This window comes from Myotis nattereri (assembly GCF_964212035.1).
Source record: "Myotis nattereri genome assembly, chromosome: 14".
NCBI classification, from domain to species: domain Eukaryota; kingdom Metazoa; phylum Chordata; class Mammalia; order Chiroptera; family Vespertilionidae; genus Myotis; species Myotis nattereri.
In genome coordinates, this window is record NC_138089.1 from 20,816,735 (window position 1) to 20,841,772 (window position 25,038).

At 45.6% G+C, this 25,038-nt stretch overlaps 2 protein-coding genes across 4 annotated transcripts in view; one reads left to right on the forward strand and one right to left on the reverse strand.

Annotated features, from left to right (window-relative positions):
• ACTR8 (actin related protein 8) lies at window positions 1-18,321 on the forward strand. 3 transcript variants are annotated; one of them, XM_081106377.1, is made up of 14 exons: window positions 1-194; window positions 3,149-3,319; window positions 4,844-4,954; window positions 5,588-5,692; window positions 5,968-6,141; window positions 7,723-7,816; window positions 8,025-8,157; window positions 9,647-9,800; window positions 10,531-10,626; window positions 11,057-11,197; window positions 12,077-12,341; window positions 13,023-13,186; window positions 13,997-14,186; window positions 17,993-18,321. In XM_081106377.1, the coding sequence occupies exons 1-13, from the start codon at window positions 72-74 to the stop codon at window positions 14,138-14,140; spliced, it is 1,875 nt and encodes a 624-aa protein (XP_080962503.1). In that variant the 5' UTR covers window positions 1-71; the 3' UTR covers window positions 14,141-14,186; window positions 17,993-18,321. The 3 variants fall into 3 exon arrangements, with proteins under 3 accessions (XP_080962503.1, XP_080962502.1, XP_080962504.1); XM_081106376.1 differs by lacking the exon at window positions 17,993-18,321 and having other exon boundaries at window positions 13,997-14,290; XM_081106378.1 differs by lacking the exons at window positions 3,149-3,319; window positions 17,993-18,321 and having other exon boundaries at window positions 128-194; window positions 13,997-14,290.
• IL17RB (interleukin 17 receptor B) overlaps window positions 17,707-25,038 on the reverse strand; it is a gene marked incomplete at both ends in the record, with an annotated part of 14,799 nt that continues 7,467 nt past the window's right edge. Inside the window, 5 exons of the mRNA XM_081106610.1 lie at window positions 17,707-18,263; window positions 21,208-21,306; window positions 22,401-22,500; window positions 23,523-23,588; window positions 23,964-24,103. Coding sequence (XP_080962736.1) covers window positions 17,707-18,263; window positions 21,208-21,306; window positions 22,401-22,500; window positions 23,523-23,588; window positions 23,964-24,103 — 962 coding nt within the window. The remainder of the gene's footprint in view (window positions 18,264-21,207; window positions 21,307-22,400; window positions 22,501-23,522; window positions 23,589-23,963; window positions 24,104-25,038) is intronic.

The following is a 25,038-nucleotide window of genomic DNA, read 5'->3' on the forward strand; positions in this document are numbered from 1 at the left end:
GCGCGGGGGCCTTCAGTTCCGGCTGGTGCGGCGCGGCGCCGGAGCTAGAAGCTCGTGGAGCTGCTGCCGCGATGACCCAGGCGGAGAAGGGGGACGCAGAAAACGGGAAGGAGAAGGGCGGGGAAAAGGAAAAGGAGCAGCGCGGAGTGAAGCGGCCCATCGTGCCCGCGCAGGTGCCGGAGTCGCTGCAGGAGGTTAGGCCGAGGGCGGGGCTCGGGAGGGCCGGTACCCTGCGTGGGACCCGCCGCGGGGCTGGCGGCCGACGAAAGCTTCGGGCCCCAGGGCCTCTCGTTTCCTCCGGGTCGGTGTGCGCTGGGTCCCCACCGTCCGTCCGCACCAGCCGCTGGGCGAGCCGCAGCCTCCCGGCCCTGAAGCGGGACAGGCCGTCACCTGCCCCGAGCCTTGTGAGGTCCAGTGGTCGCACGTGTTGTTTAGCGTCGGGCCTGGCGACAGGGAGAGCCTGCGGGCACTGGGTCGGCGACAGCTAGAGTTCGGGCTTTTCCTTGTTAAAGAAGTCTCAGCGAGTGGAGGTCATTTCGAGCTTAACAGCAACGAAAGGGCAAACATTAGGTGCGTGTGTGTGAAAAGCAAGATTAAGTTATACCAGAGAAAAATTATTTGCAGTACGTGTGTGTGTGTGTGTGTGTATATAATATGTAATATGTTACTAGTAATCAGTGAAGAAAACACCCGCATTCCCATAGGAAAATGGGCAAAGGTCGTTTAAGTTCACAGCAGAAGTCAAGAGGTGTGTCCGCGCCCAGAACTTGCTGTTGCATCCCGAGGCAGGGTCCTTCCTGGGGAGGATAATGCCCTGCTGGCAGGCCGCTGTAAGCACGTGGCTTGGCCGCCCTGGCCAGCCCTCAGTTACTGTGGTCAGGGCTCAGTCTTCCCACTTCAGCCGAGAGGCCGACCGCAGGGTCTGTAAGGGCTGCTGGGGCCCACCTTCCGGGATTCTCCCCCTCCGGGGGCGAGGCTGAAGGCGCTGCTGGGCTCACGCGAGAGGGGGATCTGGGCTTGGTGTGGGGTGGGCTGGTGCAGAGGACCGGGAGGAAGTGTTGGGCACGCAGCAGGTACCTCCTCCAGCCCTGATGGTCAGGAATGGTTTCTTCAAAGGAGGTGGCATCTGGATCAAGATCTGAAGGAGGATCAGAGTTAGCTGGGTGGGGTTGGGGGGCGGGGTGGGGGTGGACATCTCAGGGAGGGAGGGAAGAGCCCGGGAGAGACCTGGGCTGAGAGGATAGGAAGCGTTGGAGATGCGGATGTCTGGAAATGAGGGAGAAAAGGGAGTGAGACATGAGAATGGAGATATTAGCAGGGGCCCTATCACGAGGGTCATACAAGCCAGAGGTATGGCGGCTACTTCTGCAGGCAGTGGAGAACCTGGGAAGAGCTAGCCACACTGAGCGTTGTGATCATTAACTCATTTAGTCTTCACAGTTACTCTGTGAGGTAGAAACTTCCTGCAGACCAAAGAAGTGGCACAGTCTGAATTGGAAGCCAGGTCTTAGAATCCAGAGCCTGGGTCCTTAACCACTTCAGCAACATTTCCTGACCGTCCATCAGCTGCATAACACCCTCTGTTTGTTTGTTTTTTAAGTACATATATATATTGATTTCAGAGAGGAAGGGAGAGGGAGAGAGAAACATCAATGATGAGAGAGTCATTAATCAGCTGCCTCCTGCTGAGGATTGAGCCTGCAACCCAGGTCCGTGCCCTTGATCACAATCGAACCCAGGACCCTTCAGTCCATAGGCGGACGCTCTATCCACTGAACAAAACCAGCTGGGCACACCCTTTGGTTTTTCCATGTCCTCTGTGGCACCTGTGTTGTTAAGTCTATCTCTTCTTGAACAATAATATCCATGAAATGGTATGTGGGATATACTGACCAACAGGAAGTGGTTCTAGACTAGAGTAAGGCTAGAGAAGTAGGCAGGGTCTTGATCGGGGAGGTCTGGACTTTATTGGCAAGGGATAGAAATGTTTTAAATGGAAACATACCAAGAACATACAACTGTTGCTTCGAGGGCAGGGCAGAGTAGGTGCTAGCTAAGGAGTCAGGCTGGGTGGTGGTTCTTAACAGAGGGATCCTGTTTTCAAGGATTGTCAGAGTCCCTTTTTCCTTCACCCACGTGCTGCTGAAACTGAGTCCCCCTCAACAGGTTTGCATGGTAAAGTTTCCCCAAGAGATGCAGATTATATTCTGCCCCCTTGGAATTTCGGGTCTAAAACAGTTATCTCAAAGTAAAGCTTACAGTCGTCCACTGTCCTGATTCGTACCACATTGTCAGTCCTTGTTCGTCATCTCCCAAGAATGGATTGTGAAATGCAGCAAAGTTTTCTGACTTATGAGGATAAGTGAGCTCTGTCTTTGCAACCCCAGACTCTTGCCAGAGTAGGTAAATAGCACAGAATCGACAAGGGTAAGTTTTTTCAAAAACAGTAACCAAAGCACAGTTTATGCACACACTAAGAAGTAGTTGTGTAAAACTTTCCAGTATTACAAAAGAGTAATTCTACCCTTACATTAATTTCTCCCTCACCTGTTCAGCCAGTAGTTTAGACGTGAGTGGTCATACTGATCACTTCAGGAGCTTTAATTGCAGATTCCTAGGCTCTCCCTCCCTGGAGATTGTGATTTGCAAAATTTGTAGTGAAAGCTTGGGGTCAGTCTTTTTTTACAAGCATCTTTAGGTGATTCAGATGTAGGGAACCCTGCATTTCACTAATCAGAGTATTCCTACTCTTATTCCTTGTTTAACTATCTTCCCTAGTACATGGAAAGTTCTCTGATTTGGGGGACTTTGTTTTGGTCACCATTGTACCCACAGTGCCTGGCGCAGAAATGCCCAGTAGGTTAATTTGCACTGGATAATCATGGTTCTATTCATTTAAGCAAATATTTGTTGGGCTATGTACTTTGAATTAGATCCTGGGAACACAAACTATAAAATGAGTTTGTATTCAGGTAGAGAGCAGTAATTGGATGCTTCTCAAAGAACTCCCTGTCCTAAATTACTTTGATACCTTTGAGTCTGATGACCATCACAGGAAACTAACTTTTTAGTCTATCCTGTTACCTGTACATTATTTAACTTGTTACCTGTGTATTACCTAACGAAGGTCACGCTCCTATGTTTGCAGCAAATCCAGAGCAACTTCATTGTTGTCATACATCCGGGTTCAACAACTTTAAGGATTGGTCGAGCCACAGACACACTTCCTATCAGCATTCCTCATGTCATTGCACGAAGACACAAGCAACAAGGGCAGCCACTGTACAAAGACAACTGGCTCCTAAGGGAAGGACTAAATGTAAGTTAGAAATGGAGGACTGGAGAGAAAGCCCAAGGTTGCTTCCTTGGGAAGCCTTAGACATTCAAGTATATATGCAGTAATCTTGAGTAAACACCTTCCTAGCTTTATGTTTTTAATCAGCTTAACAATAACCCACAACTGTCGGACCAACTTGCTTTATGTTTTTAAAGAATAGCATCATTCAGGGTTACAAATATCATTTTTCATCTGAGCTAGCAATTTTAAATTGTAAAGAGGTAAATATGATAATTCAATTTTTTTTTAAAATATATTTCTTTATTGATTTCAGAGAGGAAGGGAGAAGGAGAAAGAGAGATAAACATCAATGATGAGAGAGAATCATTGATTGGCTGCCTCTTGCACACCCCGTACTGGGGAACGAGCCCGCAACCCAGGCATGTGTCCTTGGCTGGAATCGAACCTGGGACCCTTCAGTCCGCAGGCTGACGCTCTATCCACTGAGCCAAGCCAGCTAGGGCGATAATTCAATTTTTTTTAACCCATTGGGATGAATTGGATATTGAGGAGAGTGATTTTTAACAGAAGATACAGACTTATCACTTACTTAAAATGATGCATTCAGATATTTTTTCTTCCAGATATTTAGAGGAGTTTCAATTCATGTTTCAATTCATAAGCAAATTGAATTGCTACACAAATCACTTACTACAATCTTAGGTCAAATCATAATTTAAAGGCAAAAAGTATTCCCTCATAGTAAACATTTACTTTATTCTATTTTACAAATGGTAATTATCAGAATTTGTGATACGTGTTAAATGTGTATATTACACTGTAATCCACTTTTAAGTTTTAAATCAACGGTAGTTTTAGGAACTTGCGGTTTCTGTAATTTTGATAATAAGCTTTAGGGTTCCTTTTTTTTTTTAACTTTTTATTGATTAAGGTATTACAAATGTGTCTTTATCCCCCCCAGGGTTCCATTTTTTAGCATAACTAGCAGACTTTACTTAAGTTTATATAACTTAATGATATAAGAATCTAAAAATCACATATCATTGAGTGATTTGACTTTAGAGAAAAAAAATTGAAAGAAAATAATATTTTCTACAAAAAAGGTGTGAATATATTCTTTACAGTATCACTGTAATTTGAACACTTGTTGATTAAGCAAAATAACACGTGAAGAAGTATAACATTGTTACAAATTCTAAACATGCAAATGATATAATTATATGAGTCTGAAATACTTTGTAAATGTAAAAATAGCTGTGCTCTCATTAGTATGAAATTTTTTTATCAACCCAAAGTCACTCAAAGTTATAGATTTTTGCAAATAATTGGTTTATAGTGAGGGTTCTTTTATGACATTTTTTTTATTTATAAATAATACAAAGATTACTTTAAATTCCGAAGATTAATACATATGACAGATTAGGGAAGCTACTTGTTGACGAGGGAGCATTTCCCATTGTTGCATTAAATTAGTAGTTTGCTAGTTTGCCTTCCCTTTTCACTAAGTCCTTTGTACCACTCATCTTTCCTTCTTTTTTTCCCCAGAAACCTGAAAGTAACGAACAAAGACAAAATGGTCTTAAAATGGTGGATCAAGCGATATGGTCTAAAAAGATGTCAAATGGTACAAGGCGGATTCCTGTGTCCCCTGAACAGGTTCAGTTTCAACTCTTCAGATTTATTCTTTTAGCACAGCTATTATAGCATAATGCTGTTCATGTGCTCTACCTATTTCATTATGCAAATGCAATAAGGGATTTCCTTTAAAAAGGAGGAAAAACCATTCCTAATCACCTATGGACTACCTGAATCAGTGTCACAAATGCTTAGGCAAGCCAAATGATTTATAACGTGGTATTTCCGGTTACAAGTTGATAAAATTTACAGTTTACCTGAGAGTCTTAAGTGTGTAATTCCAAGATCTTGGTGGGAAGCTGTATTCTTGCTGTAATAGTTATTTTAATGCAGTAAACCAATACAATTAGGAATGGCTATGAGTCAGTATGATATGTAAATTTGTATTCAACTTTAGGTAGAGTGCAGTATTAATTTTGGACTGGCTGTGATTCATAGCCTAGGTGTCAAAAATCACAGGGAAAATCTAGATTGTGGAGAAGGGCAAGATAATCCTTTTGTTACCAGTCAATATTCCCCCAAATATCTTGGGTTTGTGATTAAAATTTGCCACTATATGTGGTCCCTGAGGGAGAGGAGAAAAGAGGACTCAACTACACACCCTTTTTTTTCCTTGCCTAAATTCGGAGAATCAATGATGCAATTTCATTTCAGGCACGCTCCTACAACAAGCAGATGCGACCTGCAATTTTAGATCACTGTTCTGGAAATAAATGGACAAACACATCTCATCACCCTGAGTTTTTGGTCGGCGAAGAGGTAGGAAACTTCTTTACTGTGAAATGGAAGAAGAAAACCTTGTCTTAATGCTGAAATTCATTTACTTTCCCATCCAGTTCTAGTTCCCTGGCATTCCGTAATTCTACTTTGAGGACCAGATAGTCACATTGGCTCTTGAAGTAATAGATATTCCACCCTCAACACTTAGAACATTCAGCAAGTGTTAATGATGATTTCTAGCCTTAGAATTTTGAACTTGAATCCAGAAAACCCTGAGAGAAGAGTTTTAATGTGTTCATCTCCCTGTCTTCTAGGCCTTGTATGTTAATCCACTGGACTGTTACAATATCCACTGGCCTATTAGAAGAGGTCAGTTAAATATTCACCCGGGACCTGGGGGCTCCCTTACAGCTGTTCTGGCAGATATTGAAGTAATATGGTCTCATGCAATACAAAAATACTTGGAAATTCCATTGAAAGATTTAAAGGTGAGCTCAGATTCCCAATTACTTGGATTGTCTTTAAGATTCTTGGTCGCCCAACTGATGTGGCTTAGTGGTTAAGCATCGACCCATGAACCAGGAAGTCACTGTTTGATTCCCCATTAGGGCACATGCCTGGGTTGCATGGGCTTGATCCCCAGTAGGGGCAGAAGGCAGCCAATCAGTGATTCTCTCTCATCATTGAAGTTTCTGTCTCTCTTTTCCTCTCCCTTCCTCTCTAAAATCAATAAAAATATGTTTTTCAAAAAGTTCGGCCCATAGGGCTCAGCAGTTGGGTGTTGACCGTGGAACCAAGAGGTTACTGGTTTGATTTCCAGTTAAGGCACATGCCTGGGTTGCAGGCTCAATCCCCAGTAGGGGTGCATGCAGGAGGCAGCCCATCGATAATGTTCCTCTCTCATCAATGTTATTATCTCTCTATCTCTCTCCCTTCTTCCTCTCTCTCTAAAAAAAAATGTTTAAAAAAAAAAGATTCTTGGTCAATTAAAGTATCCATTACTGAGTTCTTTGTAATATAGTGTCCTAAAAGCATTCTTGGCCTTCAGGTGAAGATATCTTTTCTACACTGAATCTAATCTCCCTTAAAGCTTCCTCTTTTTCGTGTTCTGTTTGTTTCTTTGATGTCTGTCTCTCCTGCTCTGCAGGCAGTAAGCTTGCTCATGTTTATGCCTTCTCTCTGGACCTTTTTCAGACACGAGTTACCTTATTTTTCATTTCACAATCCTCTATAATAAAAGCCTAATATGCTAAGTGTCTGGTCGTCCATTCAACCAATCAAAGCGCAATATGCTAATAATATGCTAAGGCCGCTCAACTGCTCGCTAAGACGTGCACTGACCACCAGGAAGCAGGTACTCTGACCGGTAGGTTAGATTCCTGCTGGGGTCCGGCTGATCAGGACTGAGCAAGATGGGCCAGACATGCTCTGGAGCCCTCCTGCGGTCTGTCCCCGGCTGGCCAACCTCCTGTGTCCCTCCCTGGCCCCAATCGTGCACCGGTGGGGTCCCTTGGCCAGGCCTGTGCCCTCTCAAAATCTGGGACCCCTTGGGGGATGTCGGAGAGCTGGTTTTGGCCCGACGGCAGAACAACCAGTCTATATGACATGCACAGACCACCAGGGGCCAGACACTCAACGCAGGAACTGACCCCTGGCGGACAGTGTGATTCCACAGGGGGAGTGCCGCTCAGCCAGAAGCCGGGCTCATGGCTGGTGAGTGCAGTGGTGGTGGCAGGAGCCTCTCCCACCTCCGCAGCAGCGCTAAGGATGTCCGACTGCTGGCTTAGGCCCCCAGACTGTGAGAGGGCACAGGCCGGGCTGAGGGACCCGCCGAGTGCATGAATTTCATGCTCCGGGCCTCGAGTAGTTAAATAATTCAAAGAAAAAGAAAAAAATCAATATTATCTATTTTTTCATGAAACCCAAAAGATATTTTTGAGCTTTTATTCTGGGCCTCTAACCATTACTGCTACTGCTTTAGAGAGAATCCTCTCTGAAGACAAGTGTGAAAAGTATTTGACCTGACTGTAATGTTAACCATTTAATATTTTTTTCTTTGTTCTTCTTAGTATTATAGGTGTATCTTGTTAATTCCTGATATTTATAATAAGCAGCACGTGAAAGAATTGGTGAATATGATCCTAATGAAGATGGGTTTCTCAGGTATGTCTGATACTCCAGTGAAGCCTACTTGAAATGAGAGTCTTTTTCAGTGACAAAGTTAATCCAGTTTACTGCTTTATTGAAGTACTTATTTGAGAGATTCGGCAATACTTGAATATTTGCCCAGAAGTTCCTAGACTTTAGTTGATGATTTGTTTTAGGAGCGTTGCTGCTCCCCAGCTCATTGCTCCTCTGCCTTTTGTTTTAGGGATTGTGGTCCATCAGGAGTCTGTGTGTGCCACTTTTGGAAGTGGTTTAAGCAGCACGTGTATTGTAGATGTTGGGGACCAGAAGACAAGTGTATGCTGTGTGGAGGATGGGGTCTCTCATCGGAATACTCGGTAAGGGACGTGGAAGGTGGCATTCCCCATCCTTCTCCCCTCACAGTCTGTTCAGCTATAAAGCACCACCAGTTAGAAAGAAATTATTTTTAAGGAATTATATATTCTGATTTAGTATAGGAAACCAGCAATATTGAGGAAGTGCAAATTCCAGCAAGACGATACACAGCTGATTTTACCCTTTCCTTTGGGACTCTCTAGTGTAAGTTCACACCAGCAGCTCCTGAAAGTTCTAGCGTGTGCTGTGCTGTCCCATAGAGGATGTGTATAGGTTACCTCTGTGTCTTTTGCTGTGGTCTGGCCTAGAGACACCAATTTAGGCAAATCGTGTAAGAGAAATAGGTTTTCAGGTTTGAGTTCTCTAGCTAGCTAGCATGTTGAGTATTTGCTTTTCTTGCCATAAATGGTGTTCGGTGAGTAACTTTATGGTGGTTAGTTCCCTTCATGTGTCATCACTGATACGAGAGTCAATAAAATAACTAGCAGGTTTGCTGCTTGTCCTTCCTGAGACAGGCCCCGCACAGGTAAGCAAGCACACTCTGGTTGTGCTCATGTGGGCTCCTTGCAGCATTGTGTGCTCCCAGGATGGCTTCCCCAGGAAGCATGAATTCTTCTTGTCCCTTACATTAGGTAGTTTGAATCTCACAGTATAGAAACAAATACAGAAGAGGTCCCAAGGCGCTCATGAAAAAGGTTAATCGGTTGCCTCCCACCTCAAGTTACAAAGCATTCTAAAGCCCAGTATGACTTAGTTTGGCTCACCCATTGTTTGTGTTGTCCAATGCCAGTGATTTTCAAGGTATTAAGAAAACACTGGATTTCAGGTCTCTAACCACTGAAATAACGGAGCAATGGTCTTTCCAAATTGTAGACACATTCAGTTAGTGGATATTACCCTCGCAGATTTCTCCCATAACTTTGTCTACGGTGTTTGTCACCTTTATTTGCTGGGGAATATACATAGGCAAACAACTGTCAAACGGTGACTGTTGGAAATGAGCTGGACTTAATAGTGTGTTTTCTATTTCTTAGATAGTTTTGGCAAATAGCATGACTGCTTCTAGGTGCTGTACCACTAGTTTATTCCAGAGTTCCCTTTTTCCCTCCCATCCATTTATCTGTTCTTTCATTCTTTTTTTTAAAATATATATATTTTTTTATTTCAGAGAAGAAGGGAGAGGGAGAGAGAGAAACATCAATGATGAAAGAGAATCATTGACTGGCTGCCTCCTGCATCCCCCTACTGAGGATCGAGCCTGCAACCCGGGCATGTGCCCTTGACCAGAATTGAACCCGGGACCCTTCATTCTGCAGGCTGATGCTCTATCCACTGAGCCAGACCAGCTAGCGCTGTTCTTTCATTCTTTAATTTATTCCTACAACAGACATTTCTTGAAACGTGCTCTCTTACTGTGCCTAATGGAGTTTTTGAATCCTTTGCACCTTCTGAACTGAGAGATTACCCATCCGCCCTTTCTCTTAACTCTAGACTCTGTTTGGCATATGGAGGGTCTGACGTATCAAGATGTTTTTACTGGCTGATGCAGCGAGCTGGATTCCCTTATAGAGAATGCCAGTTAACAAATAAAATGGATTGCCTTCTTCTGCAGCACCTAAAGGAAACTTTCTGTCATTTAGATCAGGTGGGAGCAAAATCAAAATTGATTATTTTTGCTTTCAGGAAAAACGTAACAATATCATGCCACCCTTTCAACTTAAGCTGATAAAGCCTTGAAGCTGAAGCCTGTAGGAGTGAATTTTTTGGTGGGGTCAGAGCTGTCTAGCTGTGTCTCAGGCTCTGGAGACTGCTTGTTTTTTTTAAGAGTTTAGCAGATACCTCTCTATAGGTTCTGTGGTCATTCTGATGAAGGATGAATCTTTAGGTGTGAAGAATAGTAGCAGGTAATATGTAGGTACAGACACTTAGTAAAATGGTACCTTTTGAAGCACTTTCTTGGTATTGTGAACAGTCAACATTTTATCATTGCTGTATATGGCGCGCTACCTTTTTATACTCTTAGATTTTTTCCCCCCTTTTCAAGTAATATAATTCTGATAAAAATTTTTGAGAAATATAAATCTAGGTAACATTCCTCAGTTATTGAGAGCGTTTTTTGATTGATTTGGATCATTATATTAATGTTTTATCGATAATGAAGAAAACAAAACATTTAACATTTGTGTCAATTTCACAAATGTTAAAAGGAAAGCAAGTCACCATTGAACTCTTATGAAGTTCCAGTGGGTGTGGTAGAAAGTTGTAGGGCAGCCCTCTTATAGGTGAGGTTAACATGATAGGGAGGCTTCACTGTAATTAGAGGAGTTTACATGCACTTTTACTGATTCACTGACAGCATCTTTTCCTGGAATCAGGACATCTCTGGGCTTCAGGACCATGAGTTTCAGATTCGACATCCAGATTCGCCTGCCCTGCTTTACCAGTTTCGCTTAGGAGACGAAAAGCTCCAGGTAACGCGTGGGTATATATTTTCACGGCTAGAAAGAAAGCCAGCCAGGCTCGGTCCCTTGCTAGAAACCTCATGAGGGCAGGATGTGAACTCGTGTAGATTATTCACTAAATCAAATTAGAACAGATCTGAGAACCATCTTTTTAATTAGTCACTACGTGATTAAGTCATTTAGAGAGAGATTCCATTCTTCTAGGTAACATTTGCTTTGAGATCCTGTGGTGTCATGTCACCCATTCAATTTGCATGGTAAGTGAGTGTTCTGCCTGTCTGCACTGAAGAAATAATGCTTTTCCCAAACAAGGACACTGCACAATCTAACTTCTGGGATCTAATCTGCCAGTTTTATTTTTTGGAAGAACAGAACTTAGTGGGCCAGTTTTTTCAGGAGGCAGCATCTCAGGTGATTATTCTTTTCCTTCCACTCACAGGCGCCGATGGCTCTGTTTTACCCAGCAACCTTTGGAATCGCTGGACAAAAAATGACGACTCTGCAGCACAGGTCGCAGGGTGACCCTGAGGACCCGCACGATGAGCACTACCTGCTGGCCACACAGAGCAAGCAGGAGCAGGTCCGCGGGTTCTGGTGTGAGAGGAGCGGTTTGTCCCTGCAGGAGAAGCTGGCCCGTGATTGATGGATCAGTGCAGTCACTGCCATCTGACAGAGTGCTAAAGCTGATCCTGTTTTAGAACTGTAGATGAAATGAAGTCTAAATTTAAAATCTGGGTGGCAGATCTTTTTTGGTTCAGCAAGCATTCATCCATTTTTCAGAATACCAATCCACACATTTAAAAGTAAATTTAATGGAGTGACTGTTGAATATTTATCCGTAGTAAATATTTTCAGTAAAATCTCACCTCTATTTAATTATAAGGTATGAGGGTTGTGTGGCATAAGCAAAGAGTTGCATTCCTTTGTCCAGAGCTGATGATAGTAATAGGATGGCTGATGCCGGGGCACAAATTAGAGCTGTTATCTGCTAATGAAACGGCAGCTCATGGTGAAGAGAAGAGGGCCGTATTTTCTAGTCCTCATTCCTGCCCCAAAGGTGAGCACGAGGTGGTTAGAAAAAGTCTGAAAATGAGGATTTCATAACAGTCACTGGCCCAAGAATTCCATGGAAATACTCCGCTTAAAAACTCAGTTCAAGGAGAAAAGTTAGTCTGCACTGACATCTCAATTTTAAAATCCAGCCTGTAATAGTAAGGTGCTGAGATCGCCCTCCCTGCCAGAGACTGCTTTAGAATTGTCATAGTGCATCCTCTTCTGTCATCCTCTCTCTCAGGTGGGTGGTTGTATACTCTGGTGTATCTCCTCTCTGCACCACAGCAGCAGGCCCTCGTGTATAGTAGTGCATAGTGAGGGAGCAGCAGGGGGAGGGGGTCTAGTTGGAAAACATGGACAGTGTTCTTAGTCATACCATCTACTTGATTGTCCTTTTCATTTAAAGTCTGCAAAAGCTACTGCTGACTGCAAGTCTGCATCCAAGCCCATTGGATTTGAAGGGGATCTTCGTGGGCAGTCCTCGGATCTTCCGGAAAGACTCCATTCCCAGGAGGTGGATTTGGGATCCTCCCAGGGAGACTGTCTGATGGCTGGCAATGACTCTGAGGAGGCCCTCACTGCGCTGATGTCCAGGAAGACTGCCATCTCGCTGTTTGAAGGGAAAGCCCTAGGCCTGGATAAAGCCATCCTTCATAGCATAGACTGCTGTTGTAAGCACATTTGGGAGGCCGGGAGGTAGCCATTACATGAACTGGCTGAAGCCAGGGGTGGCTGTGCAGTGTAGCATAGGGTTACTCATTCAAAACAACCAAGTACCTGCCTTGTGCTTGCATTATTGGGTGTTGGGAATTGGTCGTTGGCCTTGTTGGAGGAGACCAAAATAAGGCAAGTTATCACACAAATGTGAAATTACAACTGTGGCAGGTGCAACAGAATTGAACTAAATAGTACTCACTGAGAACTTCTGAATGAGGGATTTAATAAGGGTGTTTTACTCCATAGGGGAGGTGTGGAGTGGGGGAGTCGGGGGAAAAACCACTTGAGAGAGATCCGGGCGGTGAGTGGAGGTTAGCCAGAGGAAGATCTTAGCCTGTGTGAGGGCCAGTGTGGCTGGGACACCGTGTGAGGAGGAGGCTAGAGAAGAGAGTGCACGCTACATGGGACTTTTTAGGCCTCCTCAGAGATTTGGATCTTTCTGCGAGTACCAGGGTGTGGGCAGCAACATGCTCATTTTGTGTTTTGTAAGGTTCTTCTGGCTGCATTGTTGGGTTGGAAAGAGATCATTGAGCAGGCTCTTGCATTATCTAACTAAGCAAGAGGTGGTGGTGGATATCCCTAGGGTGGGGTGGATATGGAGAAAAAGCATGCAAGGGCTATCACTGTCTTTGCAGCATCTGATGACACCAAAAAGAAGATGTACAGTTCCATCCTGGTGGTGGGAGGTGGTTTGATGTTTCATAAAGCACAAGAATTTCTGCAGCACAGAATTCTCAACAAAATGCCACCTTCATTCAGGCGAATTATTGAAAATGTGGAAGTTATCACAAGGCCCAAGGTATGTTGTTCATGGTACAAGTTGGACTGTGTAAATGAAACAAGCATTGATTATTTCTAATTCTATTGTATGCGGACAGATAAAATCCTGGAAGTTACGGTCATATGTCTGGTAGTTCTTGAGGGTTTGGGGCAAGTGGAAATGTTACTTACAGCAGGTCACAGATGTGGAGAAAGGAGCTCTGGGCAAGGGGACCGGATTCTGGGTTTTAGTCCCTGCTGTACTGTCCAAAGCTAGCAAGACTGGGTGCCTTTGTAGGACAGTGGGACCTGGAGGAGACTGGCCCATGTCATGCCATCAGCCAGAACAACTCCCGTGTTCTCTTTCATGCTGAGAATCTGCTACTGGTCCCTAGACCAGGTGATCTTTAAGAATCATTTAGGCTTGAACTGTCTTGAAGTATAAACCTAGGAATTTAGAAACAAATTGTGCCTATACTTCATCATATCTCATTGGCAATTCCTGGGAATGTTCTCACTTAATTTTAATCCTGAGGGAGAGATTGTGGAATATATTTATTCTACTCCAATTTCAAAGTAAGTTATTTCCTTACATATGTTCTGTCTTCAGAGCTGACTATTTGTGGAATAAAAGTGAATAATAGTAGCTTTAGTAATACAAACTAAAAAGTTTTCTTGTCAGTTGAAACAGAAAGAGGCCTGTAGTTCATGAGTCCTTAATGCAGGTTTAAAATCTGGCTTATTAGGTATTGACTCAGCCGGGGGGTTCGCCCCCACGCCCCCAATTCAAATAAATGATTGAGTGGACATCTTGTCTGCTTGTGCTGACCTATCTGTACCGCTGCTCTAGGACATGGATCCTCGGCTGATTTCATGGAAAGGGGGCGCAGTGCTGGCTTGTTTGGATACGACACAGGAACTGTGGATCTACCAGCGAGAATGGCAGCGCTTTGGTGTCCGCATGTTACGAGAGCGAGCTGCCTTCGTATGGTGAAATGGGCAGGAAAAGTCACTCTTGGAGACCCCAAGCAAGCCTCTTGGTATAAAAGACTCTTAGAGAATATATATATATGTATATATATTTTTTTAATTTATTACCCTAAGTGCTTCAATTTCGTGGAAAATAAATGAATCTTAACTTGTGTGTTGAGAACATGACCTTGGTGTGAAATTATAAGCTGCTTCTGCAGTCAAGACATTTGAGAATAAATGCGCTAAGGTGCCCTGCCCCATTCAGGGTCTCAGGAACTCCACAGTGATGTGAGTGGTTGAGCAGTTGTCCAGTGGTGAAGCTCTTCCTTGAAGTTGACTTCTAAGTGACATGAGACAGTCTCCTGCGTCCCTGAGGAGTGGGTGTGTGACTTCGGCGCCTGGATTGTGAAAATGGTGTGGTCATGGCATTTTCCCTCTTGGCTAGAACAGGGAGCACATGATGTGACTAGGAATTTCAAATAGGAACAAGTTTTATTTTTTTAATTTTCTGTTAGGTTACAAAAATGATGAGGGCAGATTCAGGTCTAGATTTGTTAACGCAAAGGCTTAAGGCTGGGCTGGCTGGCTTTTGTTACCCATCATACTCTAGGGCAAGGAAAAGAAAACAGTCGTCATCTGACCAAAACAGAACAAGAGCAGAAAAGGGAATTTCGTTTCTTTGATACGGCCAATACGAATGACTTGGGTATAATTTAGAGTTGTTAGCATGTGTTGTACAGATAAACAGGCTAACTGCTACAATTACTGCTAACAATTCTCTTTACCTGAAGAACCAGTGAAAACATTTGGAGTTCTTTGTGTTCAGTGTGATCAGCTGACCTTAACCTGTGAGCAGTCTGAAGCAGACAGCTGTCACCACCAGTGGTCCAGGCCTTAGGGAAGCCTGAGCGGAAGAGAAGGCATTGTCTGCTGGAAGGGGAGCCAGTCAGTGAGCAAAGCCTGGGGGCTCTGAGACCTGGGAGGGTTGGGCAGTGCCTGATTCCTGCCAGTCTCTTGCACTTGGCTTCCACTATCTCACCGTCAAGAACTGGAGGTGGGACTGAGGCAAAGACATGTAGGGACAGTTAAGGGGTGAATAAGAGTGGAATCCTATATAATAAAAGGGTAACATGCAAATTGATCCTAATGGTGGAACTACCAGATGACCGCTCGACCAGTCACTATGAGATGCACTGACCACCTCTTCGTCCCTTTCCCTGGCCAGCAGGCTCCAATCGCCCAATGGTGAACGGGGAACTGGGGGTGGGTGGCAGGGGACACCGCTGGCGCCAGGCCAAGGCCCCCACCCCACATACAGAGAGCAACCCACAGCAGGAGCAGGGCTGGCGGGAGCAGGCTGACCTTTCAGACAGGGAACCAGGTGTGGGTGGCAGCGGGGGGTGGGGCTGGCTGCGGACAGCCAGGGAAGATGGGCCTGATTGCAGGCCAGGCCTAGAGATGGTACCTCCACACGAATTTCATGCTCCTGGCCTCTAGTATGGAATGAGGATGGTAATTAATAAGTCTTAAGACATGGAGCAGTGCTGGTAACAGCATTTTGCATTAGTAAGAGTATCCTATGTATCTGCCCAGTAGGTTAGGAACAAGGGGTATAACAAAATGTAACTTGCTAGTACTATTTGGAATGTATGCCTTCAATTTGAAAATTGTATGTTCTTTGACTTAAAATTTTTTAAACAATAATTACATAAGATTTTATGTTTCTGAGCTGTTTCAACACAATTTAGTATTAGCAATCTAGTTCCAAAAATATAATTTTTTGTTTGTTTTTAATATGTTTATTAATTTCAGAGAGGAAGGAAGGAGAGAGAGACCAGTGTGAGAGAGACATCTATCAGTTACCTCCTGAACGCACCCCCAATCAGGAATTGAGCCTGCAACCTGGGCATGTTCCCCAGCTGGGAATTGAATCAGTGACCTTTCGGTGCATGGGACGACGCTCAACCGAGTCACAGGGGCCAGGGCTATTTCTGTTTGCAATAGTTTTTCACGTAATACTATATTGCTCTTATAACTGGTAGATGTTGATTCAGAGGAAGTTGGCTTCTGGTCCGAGTTTTGACATAGCCATGTCCCGTCTTTTATCACCAGCACTTTAAAGCACCGTGAAGATTAATCTTGACAAATAAGGGACTTTTGCCACATTAAACATATTGCCTGAGTCATTACTAAGTATCTGCTGGTGAAGTTGGACACGGTGAGATTTCACTCTATGCTTATGCACTTTGGTTTTTATTTTATTCTTAGGACATGTATTAGAATACTCAACAAATACATTTTAGCAGTCAATCTACCTGAAACTGGTTCACATTCTGGAGCAGATTTAGTATTGTGCTGTGTGAAAGGACAGGCATTCCCAGAAAAATACATGTGCTAACATACATAACCTTTTGGTGACCTGGAGTAAAAAAGATGCTTTTAGGAAAATTAAAAAGTTAGAAGGCTCAAAATACCATATAACTCTTGTATTCTGTAACTCCATGGTAGTTTGTTTTTACCTAAGTAAGCCATTATAATAACTCATAAGATTAATTACTTCAAGAGGGCTGTCTTCCAACATAATAGGAATTATTTTTGTTCTAAACACAAAAATTTACATAATCAAGAAACTGAACTCTGACGGTGACTTCTAATAGGTAACTGGACAGAAGTAGACAACAGGTCTGCAAGTATATTTTGGTGTTCATGTGAAAGTCACCTGTACAAGAGGCAAATAGGACATGAACCTAGTTCAGAGAGGGAAAGTCCTATGAAAATGCCAAATTCCTAGTACAAATATACTAGGTCGTCTGGTCAGCAAAGATGGTTCAGCCTGTTGTTCCTATTTTTTTTTTTTAATATATTTTATTGATTTTTTACAGAGAGGAAGGGAGAGAGATAGAGAGTTAGAAACATCGATGAGAGAGAAACATCGATCAGCCGCCTCCTGCACATCTCCTACTGGGGATGTGCCCGCAACCCAGGTACATGCCCTTGACCGGAATCGAACCTGGGACCTTTCAGTCCGCAGGCCTACGCTCTACCCACCGAGCCAAACCGGTTTCGGCTGTTGTTCCTATTTTTGTTAAAAATAAAGATGTGTGTGAGAGCGAGTTTTTAGCTAAGAAATTATTGAGTGAATTAGCTAGGGCTTACTAAATTTGGCATTCATTAATCTTGGCACGTTACAAAGCTAAACACATCTGCCTACAATGCAGGGCAGGGACTATTCAAGACTGGACGTTCAGCTGGAAGAGGCTTTCTCGTTGCATTGTCAGATGGTACGGTTTCATTTTATAACTATTATTTTTAGTTATAACTAAATTGATTTAGCTTTATAATTATAAATGTAGTTTCCATTCTTCAGTTAGTACTATAGTAGTTAGTAATATTTGTAACTAGTGGCATAAAATTGTTAATTACCAGACTAAGGCGTATACGTTCCATTATGAGTCCTCCCTGTTACTAAAGCAGTTATATACATACAATCCACCCTACAAGTAGCCTATACAGTAAACTCCAGAACCAACACAAGCTTTTCTAACCGGAGGGTAGGAAGGCTTCAAGTTCTCGCTTCTCGTGGGTGGGCTACACGGAGGAGCAGCTGTGGCAGGCTCGCAGCCTTTTCCCCACCGACACGTGCTGCTCGGCATGGTACAGTTCTGTGCAGAAAGCGCCAGCGTCCTTCATGAGACGGTACTTGGGGCAGACGTTGAGGGCATTGTAATCGTCTTTGATATCAGCCTCTCTAAAGTAGACCACCATGTATTTGTGCAGATGAGCCTGGCTCCTCAGGTCGCTGCAGAAGAGGTTAAAGGCCAGGGGGAACAGGTCTTGGGAGTTCTCACCGGGGCTTCCCTTGCTCTTGCCACAGGTACCATCACACACAGTGTTGACATCATTGGAAAGAAGGAAAATGACTTTTTCCGCGGCTTTCTTCTGAGTGGTGAGCCACTGCACCAGGCCCATCTCGGCTATTTTCTTTCTCTGCCACTTGTCAAGGATAACCTCACTTCTGCAGTGGTTCTGAAGAAATTCAGTGAAGTAACAAACTGTGTGATGGAAACATATTTCGGGTGGGTAAACCACAAGAACCTTAATGGGGGGCAGTAGCGTGGTGGTGGGGAAGGAAGTCTTGATCCTTCCTGTGGAGAGAGAAAAACGTTTGTTATCTATAAATAGCAAATGGCAGGCTTTTGCCATAAAGATGTTGTAAGTCCTTATTACTAAATCAGTCTCTTAGTCAAGCCATACCTTTTCAGGTAAATTCATAGGTTTGAGGTATTCTGTTTTAGGTGGGTTGTTGTAACTTTAGTATTGTTAGTACCATATACTGTATAAACAGGAACATCCTGGCCTCTGCCCTTCACGTTTTTGGGTCAATTCAGTAGTAATTCCATTTTCTACCAGCAGGTGGTAGAGTTTCTTTATAGTTGCATAGGGTTAAGTGGCGCCCCTTTTCAGCTGGAACGTAACTGGAAAGCTGCCCTATGTGTGCTATAGAACAGAAACCATCTTTGAAAGTACTGTAGCTAATTCAGGCCACACAATATCTTCTAAGTACAAGTATTCCTGAGGTCCTAGTTCCACAGCCTTCTTAGCTTAGGTCATGAGATTAAGCTTGTTTTATCTACGTTATCTGTGATGAGACACAGACTGCTTTTATTTTCTCTTCTTTCAGTGTACCACCCTCTAGCTGGGTGTCTTTTTACTTGGGTTTCTATAGTCAATCCTCAATATTTTAATGTTGGCAAGGCCCTTAGAATATATGAATCCAAGTTACCACTGTTCTTATGCCTTATAAGAATTATTTTTAAAAACTAGAGGCCTGGTGCACAAAAATTTGTGCAGTGGGGGGGGGGTCCTCAGCCCAGCCTGTGCCCTCTTGCAGTCTGGGACCCCACAGGGGATGTCCACCTGCTGGCTTAGGCCCACTCCCCAGGGGATCGGGCCTAAGCTGGCAGTCAGACATCCCTCTGGCAGCCCAGGAGCCCTCGGGAGATGTCCACTTGCCAGCAGGGAGCAGGCCTAAGCTGCAGTCGGACATCCTTAGCGCTGCTGAGGAGGCAGGAGAGGCTCCCGCCACCACCACTGTGCTGGCAGCCGTCAGCCTGGCTTGTGGCTGAGCAGAGCTACCCCTATGGGAGAGCACTGACCACCAGGGGGCAGCTCCTGCATTGAGCGTCTGCCCCCTGGTGGTCAGTGTGTGTCATAGTGACCAGTCATTCCCAGTAGTTCTGCTGTTAGGGTCAATTTGCATATTACCCTTTTATTATATAGGATAGAGGCCTGGTGAACAGGTGGGGACTAACTGGTTTGCCCTGAAAGGTGTCCCTGATCAGGGTGGGGGTCCCGCTGGGGTGCCTGGCCATCCTGGGTGAGGGGCTGATGGCCGTTTTCAGGCTGGCCACGCCCCCCGGCCACCCAAACTCCCAGCCTCTCCTTTTTTTCTTTATTCTTTCTTTCTGGGATTTATTTATCTTCTATAATTGAAACTTTGTAGCCTTGAGTGGAGCTGAGGGCTTGGCTTCCTCCATCGCCGGGGGCAACCCAAGTCTCCTGCTCACTCCAGCTCCATGGCCGCAGCCATCTTAGTTGGGTTAATTTGCATACTCGCTCCTGATTGGCTGCTAGGCGTGGCTTTGCAGGTGTGGCTTGAGCATAGCAGAGGGACGGTTAATTTGGATGTTTCTCTTTTATTATATAGGACTAGGGGCCTGGTGCACGAAATTCTTGCACTGGGTGTGTGTGGGGGGGGGGGGAGAGTGTCCCTCAGCCCAGCCTGCCCCCTCTCACATACTGGCAGCCCTCAGGCATTGACCCCCATCACCCTCCGATCGCCTGATCGGCCCCTTGCCCAGGCCTGACGCCTCCGCCAGAGGTGTCAGGCTTGGACAGGGGACCCCCACCTCCCCCCGATCACTGGCTCTGGCCCCCGCCCAGGCCTGAGGCCTCTGGCCCAGGAATCATGCCTGGGCAGGGGACCCTCATCTCCCTCTGATCGCTTCCTCCACCCCCCGCCCAAGCCTGACGCCTCTGACCCAGGCTTCAAGCCTGGGCAAGGGGACCATCATATCCCCCCAATCCCCGGCTCCGCCCCCCACCCATGCCTGATGCCTCAGCCAGAGGAGTTGACCCTCATCACCCTCCGATCACCAATCACCGGATTGGCCCCTTGACCAGGCCTGAGGCCTCCGGCAGAGGTGTCAGGCCTGGGCAGGGGACCCCCAGCTCCCCGCGGTTGCAGGCTCCGCCCCTGCCCAGGCCTAACGCCTCTGGCCTAGGCGTCCGGCCCAGGCAGCGGGGACCTGCAGTGGCAGTGGGGGGCGCCGAGATTGTGGGCTTCGCTTTAGGCCCAGGCAAGGGACCCCTAGCTCCTGGGACTGCCAGCTTCGACCTTGCCCAGCTCCCATCGCTGGCTCCACCCCTACTTCCTGCTATCACTGGCCAGGGCGGCAAAGGCACCTGATTCTCCGATCATGGCTGGGGGGCAGGGCAAAGGCGGCCCCAGGGCCGCCTTTGCCCTGCCCCCCAGCTCTTAGCTCCCCCCTGGGTTTCCGATCACTGTCAGTGGCAGGGGGCTTCTTCCTGCTTTCCCTTTCGCCTCCCTGCATTGTGCCTACATATGCAAATTAGCCGCCATCTTGTTGGCAGTTAACTGCCAATCTTAGTTGGCAGTTAATTTGCATATAGCCCTGATTAGCCAATGAAAAAGGTATCGCCGTACGCCAATTACCATTTTTCTCTTTTATTAGTGTAGATAGGAATTAGCAGAGAGGACCTACCACAGGTACAGTGCCATTCCTTATTAGCTATCTTTGCCCTTTTCAGTACCTGTCCATGCCTCAATGGTAAAAATAAAACAGATGATAGCCACAGGTTTGGAGATTCGATCCCTGCTTTAGCTCAGCAGATGTGACCCAGTCATTATGTCAGTCTTTTTAGGAGAGCTCTAGGCATTAAGTAAATGCTATCTGACTCCTGTTCAGTGCCAAAATGGGATGGCCTCTAGAGGAATCTCCTTTAAAAACATTCAAAGTGTTATTTCTTCACCCAGGTTTCTTGAAAGCACAGCATTATTGCCCTTACCATGCCTCCACATGAGACAGGTCCCAGCCGCCAGCATCCCCGTGGCTGCCAGTGGGGCCAGGAGGAGGAGAGGCAGCCAGCCACTGAGCATGCTTCTGCCTGCAGAAACAAAACAAAACCAAATGACCTCATGTTTGGAAACCAAGATTATTACTCTATACTTTGCAGAAGTTTAGACCCCTTTAAAACCAAGGGCCACTAGATCTCTCAGTCTGCAGAATGGTATGTTTTCCTACAGTGTCCACATCTTTCACTCAGTTCTCAAGAGGGATATGGGAGGAGGCGGAGAACAGTCCTCTCAGATCACTTTGGCTTCCCACTCCGTGTTTACACCGTGGTAACCAGAGTTCACATTCATTTTTTGTTATTGTTGTTCTTTGACAAATTAATGTTATTCTGGGCACAGATACTTAATATCTGGTAAACAGAGACAGCATTTTTGAAGGCTGTATTGTAAGACTTGGATATGTGGGGGATATTGCCACCCCTCATGGAATGCCAAGGACCAGGTAAGCTCAGGCACACAGATGTGCTCAGGAACCCACAGTCACTGCGGCCACACATTCAGGACTGTTCAACACCTGGGTTGTCTTCAGTTGATTTGGCTGCATTTCAAGAACACCTTCCAAGTGTTGACTCCACTCTTGGGCTAATTCCAGAACTGTAAATGGAAGCACTAACATCTCTAAATCCGGAGGCACCTTTTCCAGAACATGCTGCTCTCCGTTCCAATGAGGCGTGTCTTCTGGTGCCAGTATTCCTAATTTGTTATCCAAATGTTGGCCATGTGACCCCATCAAGTTACAGCCACAGCGAGGCCTGGGCCACTGGGACTAATAAGATAAATGTAGGGAAGTGCACGTTCTCTCATTCACTCAGTCCTGTTACGCTCTTGACTTTTTTTCAGCAGATCCTTGTGGCTCTGAACATCCATTTTGCACTGTTTACTTTTCCCCTTGTATATATCCTGCTTCATAAAGGACTTGGGGTGATTTTATAAATAAAGCCTTCATTCTTATTCCAACTGCAGGCTTGGGCAGCTCTGACATCTGCCCCTGCCCGCTAGCTTAGCATCCACAGGCAGGGACTCTGTCCCACCCCCATGCGCATCCTGTCATACTGATGGGGGGGTGACAGTGGCCCTCATGCCCTGAACCTCTTTGATCGTCTGGTGATAGCGACTGGGCACTTACTGTTATCCAAAGGGAAGGACGTATCTGTTTGTGGACAAAGTACAACGGTTCCTTTGCGACGGATGCAGTCGTTGCCACAGGTGCGGAAATACGGAGTCAACTGAGGGAAAAGGAGAGGCTCAGAAAGTACCACCATGTGTCAGAGCAGAATCTCAGCACGATTCCCACTTCTACCAAAACTTCGCTCCCCTTTTTTTCTGGTTTCAACCCTGTCCCCACTCCCCACCCCTTGTAATATGACATTTTCCCCTTGGTCACACTTCAGTGACGAAGCCCTAAATTCCAAACCAGTGACCCAAGGCTGAAGCACCTTCTAAGTCCCCTGGGGTCTGAACCTGAACTTTGTACATGTTGCTAACATGTTACTTTCCATATCTATGTGGGTTAGGTCACATCCCATATATACACAAATAGTTCCTCAAACAAGCGGCAGCAGGGCTCCTATTAATTTCCACTTCATGAAAGAAAGGGACTAGGAAAGTCTGGTTCCCTGGAAAAGGGTGCGGACAGGCGTCTGCTCCCTCTGGCAGGGCAGGGCAGGGCAGGGCACTGCCTTTATGTTCCATGGACTGGGAAGCAAAAGCTCCTCCTATCTTGGGTGTGGCTGTGCCCCACTGAGACCCTCCACAGCCGCACATCATAAACTCAAATTTGAATGGGACTGGAGAGCATCTACTCGTGCAACTTCCTCCCTTCCACCTGAGTAAACTGAAGCCTGTAAGGACAGGAAGTTGCCCTCCAAAGCTCGTACATTAATCAGGAACCCAAGTCTTGGCATTTCACATTGTTACTTCATTTTGCAGTTAAAACAGGCTAGGGGAAATAAATGGTACTCTTGTCTCAGAGTTACTCATAGGCTTTGTAACAGAAAATGAAAACAAACATCCTTTGGAAAGTCAACATCCACTAATAAAAGCAAAAGGGGCCATAACTGTAAGGTCAGCCTCCTGACCTCCCCACCCCTAGACCAGCCAAGGATTTCGCATTAACATCACTTGATGTGTGACAGCTGCAGAAATGCACAGGATGCGAACTCACTACTACAACTTTGAAAGGACTCATCAAAAGCCACTAACAGTAGAGAAACAGTCTTCCCCTCCCAGAGTCATCACTGAACTTTACCTGGACCACAGCACCTTCACTCTCCTGGGTCACTGGAACCATGACAGACACGTGAGTTAGTTTGCTCTGGTGCAGAGAAGGGAGACAAAATCAAGAACGATGTGCCATGTGAGTGAGTAGATCAAAGACGGCCAGTGAAGGAACCACTCTTCCCAAACTCCTCAGTGCACCAGACGATGTGAGCACGGATTCATTTCCTGCGTCGGACCCTCTACCTTGGTTGCAACTTAGGCTCACAGGGACATTTCCAGGGGAGCACCAGGGACTTGTTTTTCTCTATTGAATGAATAAGAAACACCCACCACATTTGGACAGGAAACAGTCCTGCCCGGGGTCTCTCAAAAGAAAGGAATCCTAGAGTGTCCACATTGCTCTTCAGCAAGGTAAGGAAAGCTGGGGTTGAGGATGGGGTGGTGGTAAGGAAAGGAAGGGAGAGAGTACCTCCAAATTCAAAGACCCAATCACATTTTTATTTAGGATAATAGCCATGTATTTGTTTCCAAGGGGACTGGTTGTAAAATTCACTTCTACCGTCTTCTCATCCTTCTTACAAGCTGTGATGTTTGGATCCCACAGACTTCCTATCAGTGGAGAGAGAATCACATGGATGAAGCTGCAAACTCTTCCCTCATTTAAGTCCCCAAAAAGGGCTTGACAAAAACAAATACAAGTTTTCAGGTCTACCCTATGGGAAGAAAATAGTTGTTTCACTCATGTGACTTGCAAATCAGCACGAGGTTAATTTCCAGGAAGGTGATGTATAATAGCATGCATTGTTTCCCCATCTAGGAGACCACTTCCGGCCCAGGAGCAGCTCCAGGACTGGATGAAGGTCCTCAGACCTCTTCACACCCCCAATGTCCTCTACATCTGCTAACAAGGAGACCACGTGCAGCTTAGCCTGACAGGGTACACAGGGATGCCTTGTGGGATGGGGGTGCCTAAAAGATAGGGACCAATTCTGCTAAATACCACTAGCCTCTTGAGCATCCTCACACTACATTACCCAGAAATTTAAACAAGTCCTACAATCTTTGGAAATTGGACACTTGGGACTGTTTTTCCTGAAGGGGCTGATTTCAAAATTAAAAGGGTAGGGGCAGGTTTTAGTGGCCTCGCATGTAAGAGGTGACCCCTGTGAGGACACAGGTTGAGAACATGCTTTCAGGTCACTGCTTCAGCTAGTACTCGCACCAGGAATGTTTGCTAATCCACATAGAAGGTTCCCAGGGCCCCACGGCCACAGGTCAGAGATACAGGTGCCCGAGCAGGTGGAAGGGCTTACGGACTCCCCTCCAATCAGGAAGGGCCTTCGATCAGCACCACCATATGTGTTTAGAGCTAAAATGTGGTTCAGCCACCAGGGTGTGGCATGGTTCTGTGACTTGCTTACTATATAAAGCCACTCAGGTCTGTCCTTCCCTGGACACACTGGCTGCGGGATTCAGCGGGCAAAGCCCTGGCGGGTCAGCCTTCACTGCCTGAGCCGCTTGGATACATAGTCCCCTGCCCTCGC